General features: G+C 44.5%; 2 protein-coding genes across 2 annotated transcripts; both read left to right on the forward strand.

The window, feature by feature from the left end:
- Positions 1 to 1,869: 1,869 nt before the first annotated feature.
- Positions 1,870 to 2,706, forward strand: LOC129773841 (uncharacterized). The gene has a single exon (XM_055777498.1). It carries the CDS (start codon positions 1,870 to 1,872, stop codon positions 2,704 to 2,706), a length of 837 nt encoding a protein of 278 aa, XP_055633473.1.
- A 75-nt stretch (positions 2,707 to 2,781) lies between these two features.
- On the forward strand, positions 2,782 to 3,764 carry LOC129773842 (uncharacterized). The gene is made up of 2 exons (XM_055777499.1): positions 2,782 to 2,853; positions 2,909 to 3,764. The coding sequence occupies exon 2, from the start codon at positions 2,928 to 2,930 to the stop codon at positions 3,762 to 3,764; it is 837 nt and encodes a 278-aa protein (XP_055633474.1). The 5' UTR covers positions 2,782 to 2,853; positions 2,909 to 2,927.
- Positions 3,765 to 5,956: the final 2,192 nt, after the last annotated feature.

A 5,956-nucleotide genomic window follows, 5' to 3' on the forward strand; every position in this document is an offset into this window, starting at 1 on the left:
GAAATCGAGAACATAAGAAAAAACGTTTTAAACCGCATTTTGTTTTTCAAACGGCCGTTATTTTGTCAAATAAGATGTTTTTGACTCGTCCAAGGTTCATGCGATAGCGGCATCTTTACTTATTAAGAATCTGTTCGATACTTTTGTTTTAGATAACCAGGAGAACTGAAGTCGTGTACGCCACGGCACAACTTTTTTTTGAACCTCTCTTTATCAGCTTGTAACTATTCTAGTCATGAATATTTTTTCTTCGTTCAATTTTTATTCTATTGCTAAAAGATAGATGAACAAACAAGTAAAAATACTCTTTGTTTTATTTTTACGGAGCTCGACAAAAGGTCCGAAATTCGTGTCCCTTCACTAGATCCCATATGTTCCACAATGACATCGTTGTTAGTCCAACTGGATTTCGCGTTTGAGGAATTATGTTTCGTGTTCCGTTGGTGTGAAGTGAAAATGGCAATAGATTCTCAGGGGTAATAACGCACTTTGAAAATAAAAATTATAAATGAAAATTTTCTTTTCTGTATCAAACAGGTATTCCATGTAACTGAGAACCTTGTTATTTGCAAGGGAATCAAGAATCTTGAGCGAAAATTGTGTTTGAAAATAATGTTGTATTAGGTTCTGGAAAAAAGTAATCAAATATTTTCTCGACAGCTGGCTGTAATGATCGATATCTCGCGTAATGTCGATCCGACAATTTCAAGTTTGGGCTCGTTGTAAAGATGATATTCACACTAAAACAAATTCTTTCGCTGGTTCTTGTTTGTTCCATTCAGTTGTGAGTTACAGGGGGTTAACAATGGAAGTCAATAAAGAGGAAATTCGGTACATTTTACACTTTTTCATAAAGGGATAGTACACTATGAGCATCATAAAAAGTACGTGAATTTCGCGATTTTTTCCAACGAGAAAATAAATAACTATGATTAATCTGATATCACAGTTTATTTTTTTATTTATTTATTACAATAATCAACAGGCAGAATCTATGCCCTAATGATATTAAAGTTGGTTAATATTCTCTTAAAGTTACGTTTAATAGCTACCCTATATAAATTGAAATCAAAGCCCTCTGCAACTCTGTTGAACATTCTGAGCAGACCGAATATACTACCGTAGGTCGCGTAATTTGTTCGCCGGACCGGTATACGCAGCAAATTTCGGTTCCGCAGACTTCTTGGAGGAACCTGTAGTTGGAATGAACGGAGCAACGCCGGACACTCTGTTTTCAACGTCAGGACCAGCGAGCAGTACAAAGACTTCAAGCAATATATGTCATTGAAATCTTTACCGATTCGAAACAAAAAGCCCAGACTTCTTTGAAGCTTTGCCAACAATATAAGCTTTGCCAACAATATAAGAAATGTACTGCTGGAACGATACTTTGCTGTCTAGAAGTACCCCTAGATCTTTGATACAGTTGGTTCTCTCGATGGAAGTATCCAAGAGTTTATAATCGAACAAGATCGGTTCCTTTTTTCTTGAATAGGTGATAATCCCATAATGATTTTTCCCAGTATTCGTCGTATGTAAACAACGTTGTTTTTCGATCGTGATTTCCATCGCTGTTTACGTGTTTATTTTATCGTCTTAAATCTAATTTCCGTGTTGATATCGTCTAGTGGTGATCTGTGTTTGAACAGTTACGTTTGTGGATCGATCCGTACAGTTGTTGTGTAGCATTTTCTACTTCCCGCTGGTTTGTGTTTATTCGGTGGAACAAAACAACAAAGGTGCTTTACTCTCCACGCCGATTTTCTGGCTCGAAGCGACATCTACTGGACTCAAACTCAACCTCGCATCTGCTCGAATTTTCAAAAGCTCGGCACGCGCATTGTACTGCATACCCAAAGGCGCATCATCATGGCAAAAAACTGCGCTAAGTGCTCTAATGCTATTTCGGGCATCGATTATGTCGTTTGCCGCGGCTATTGCGGTGCGTCTTTTCACATGAATGCATGTTCCGGTGTAACTCGTGCGTTGCAATCGTACTTCGCATCTAACAGAAACAACCTTTTCTGGATGTGTGATCAATGTGCTGAGTTATTTGAGAACTCGCATTTTCGCGTCATCTCACGCCAGGCCGATGAAAAATCTCCACTATGCACGCTCACGACTGCGATTACTGAGCTGCGGTCGGAAATAAAACAACTGCATTCTAAGCCCGTTGCCCAGTTTTCACCCGCTACAAGCACGCACTGGCCAGCACTTGAGCAGCGCAGAGCATTGAAACGGCCTCGTGAGATCGATTTCACAATCCGAGCTTCTGAGAGTTGCCAAATAGGAAGCAAAAAGCCGATGGCAAATGTTGCTTCTGTGCCAATTTGCAATAATGATGCTGATCATAAATTCTGGTTATACGTATCAAAAATTCGCCCAGACGTCACCGTGGAATCGGTATCGACTATGGTTAAGGCTAATCTCGGGACCGAGGATAATATTTCAGTGGTCAAGCTCATTCCAAAAGGCAGAGAGTTGGATTCCCTCACTTTTTTGTCCTTTAAAATTGGACTGGACCACTCGTTCAGGGAAAAGGCACTTGACCCATCTACATGGCCCGAAGGATTGCTATTTCGTGAATTCGAAAACTACGGTTCACAAAAATTTGGAGTTCCAACGAAGTACAAGAAGTCTACAACGCCGTTGATGCCACCAGAAACGGTATCTTCTCCGACCGCGACTATCATGAATTTGAGTTAGTTCACTGCAGCCCGGGACGCAATAGTTTGAGTCATTCGGAAGGCCCCTCTCCTCCCATCCCAGTCATGCCCCTCACGCCGTCGGTCAGCAGTCGTCCCGGACCTGCGTTTGGGCTTGGAAAAGGGGTCTTCCAGCCAGTTTGCACAGGCAAGTACAGTTCCTCTGGATCTAATTTCGTTCCTGATTCTCGGTACGTTTTCAGTTGCATTTCTTCAATAAGTATGACAATGTCATACAGCCATTGCCCATTCGGCCAACCGCGGTTACTCCCAACGGAATGCACACAGAACAGCATGATGGAAGCTCCCAAACCGCCCGGCACAGTCGAGCACCGCTGTCGTCTCTCCGCTGACTGCTCCTGCCACTCAAGACATTCCGTTCCTGTGTTCGGAGCTGGTGAGGGAGTCTTCCAACTTGCTACCTCAGGCAAGTACGACTACAGTACCGTTCCTTCGCTTTCTGAAATCCGCCCCACTAATAGTGTTGCCTACATCGACGGTGCGGCTGATACCGCACCTTACTCTGATGCTCCCGTCGTTTCTGCTGTTTGTCGGTCATCATTCACCGAATCAGAGGATACATCGTCACCGTCACCGCTGACCGTTTCCAGCCGTCTGTGGTTACTTCCAACGGAATGCGCGCAAAATAGCATGATGGAAGCTCCCAAACCGCCCGGCACAGTCGAGCACCGCTGTCGTCTCTCCGCTGACTGCTCCTGCCACTCAAGACATTCCGTTCCTGTGTCCGGAGTTGGTGAGGGAGTCTTCCAACTTGCTACTTCAGGCAAGTACGATTGCAGTACCGTTTCTTCGCTTCCTGATATTGGTCCCATTGATAGTGCTGCGTACATCAATGGTGTGGTTGATGCCGAGCCGAACCTCGATGCCACTGTTGTTCCAGCTACCACAACCTCGCATTTCAACGCTCTTTCTTCCAACCGTCATCAGGAAATTAGTGTATATTACCAAAACGTTGGCGGTATCAACAACAAGGTCGACGATTTCCGGGTAGCTGTATCAGACCAATGCTACGACATAGTAGTTCTCACGGAGACTTGATTGGACTCACGTATACTCTCTCACCAAGTGTTCGGCTGCGATTACGATGTTTTTCGTTGCGATAGGAACGCTGATAATAGTCGTAAGGCTAGAGGCGGAGGCGTTTTAGTAGCCGTGAACTCTAGACTTGAGACGAGGGCTGTAGAAAACCAAAAATGGTCTTGTCTAGAGCAGGTATGGACGGCGATCACACTTGGCGACCGCACTTTATATCTATGCGCATTGTATATCCCTCCTGACCGAACACGAGAACGTGAACTTATCGAGATCCATTGCCAGTCAGTTTTCTCCGTTCTGGAAGTCGCTAAAGCAACAGATGAAATCATCTTGATGGGTGATTATAATATCCCAGGAATCTCCTGGAAGAAATCACGCAACGGTTTCCTTTATCCGGATCTGGGTCACTCAGCCCTCCATTCCAACGCGTCTTTCATGCTAGATACTTATAGCTTAGCCACTCTCTCGCAAATTAATCACGTCACTAACGAGAACGGCCGTAGCCTGGATCTTTGCTTTGTGAGTGCGCAGGACACAGCCCCATTCTTATGCGAGGCTCCCGCTCCTCTCGTGAAACTTACCCCTCATCACCCACCCTTGCTGGTTGCCGTTGGCACAAAACTGTTACAGGATATCAATATTTCACCTGTAGTCGTTTCTTACGACTTTCGAAATGCTGACCATCGTAATATCAGCCAGTTGTTCTCTAGCTTCAATTGGGGCGACATATTAGATACCGCTAACGTCGAGTCTGCAGCTGTAACATTCTCCAACGTCCTGGCATATGTCATTGATAGATATGTGCCAAAGAAGAAGTGCCTCCATACGTCCCGAAAACCGTGGCAAACACGCGAACTTCGACGAATGAAATCCATAAAGAGGGCCGCATTAAGAAAGTTCACCAGATACCGCACACAATCTCTTCAATGCCAGTATGCGAGAATCAATTACGAATACAAACGTGTCGCGAAACAATCTTTCCTGAATTATCAGCGCAGAATACAGAGGAAACTCAAATCCCGCCCAAAACAATTTTGGAATTTTATCAACGAGCAGCGCCATGAAGCTGGCCTGCCATCGTCTATGACGTTCAATGGAATTGCGGCCTCTACTCAGCAGGATATCTGCAACCTATTCTCAGAAAAATTCGCCAGTGTTTTCACCGATGAAACATTAACCGACGACTATATCAGGCATGCTGCTAGCTACCTCCCCCGTTCTAGCCAAACTCTGAGTAGGTTCGACATCAATACGGAGATGATTTCAAGGTCATTCTCAAAGCTCAAAACGTCGTTCAACCCGGGACCCGACGGTATTCCTTCAGCTTTTCTCAAAACGCACATGAATGACCTATTGATCCCGCTGCTCCACATATTTCAACTCTCTGTAGCCACCGGTGTTTTTCCGACCTGTTGGAAAATATCGCATATGTTCCCAGTCCATAAAAAGGGAAATAGACGAGATATTAACAATTATCGCGGCATCACTTCGCTTTGCGCTTTGGCAAAACTATTTGAGCTCGTTATTTTGGAACCGCTAGACGCTCTCAGCAAACCGTACATAAGTACTGACCAACACGGATTCATGACGGGCCGCTCCACCACCACAAATTTACTGTGCCTCACTTCTTACATTACCGACAGCATGTTGAAGCACGCCCAAACGGACGCTATTTATACGGATCTGACTGCAGCCTTCGATAGATTAAACCACAGTATAGCTGTCGCCAAACTGGACAGGCTTGGGATTAACGGCAACCTTCTACAATGGTTTCAATCATACCTCACTGGCCGTCGACTAGCCGTCGTTATAGGTGATTGCCAATCCCCTTTTTTCGCTGCTACGTCTGGTATACCACAAGGTAGCCATCTGGGCCCCTTGATATTTCTGATATACTTTAATGACGTAAATCTGGTAATTGAAGGTCCACGGCTATCATATGCTGACGATTTAAAAATTTACCTTCAGGTCAGCTCGATTGAAGATTGTCGCTTCCTTCAACGACAGATGGATGCTTTTGCCGATTGGTGTATTCTAAACCGAATGGAGGTTAACCCCGCTAAATGTTCTGTCATCTCGTTTTCGCGCACGAGACAGACCATATTGCACAACTATGTCCTGTTCGGCACGGAAATTGAGCGTGTCAGCGTAGTCAAGGACCTGGGTGTCATTTTAGACGTGCAACTCTCTTTCAA

This window comes from Toxorhynchites rutilus, chromosome 3 (genome assembly GCF_029784135.1).
Source record: "Toxorhynchites rutilus septentrionalis strain SRP chromosome 3, ASM2978413v1, whole genome shotgun sequence".
Taxonomy (NCBI): domain Eukaryota; kingdom Metazoa; phylum Arthropoda; class Insecta; order Diptera; family Culicidae; genus Toxorhynchites; species Toxorhynchites rutilus.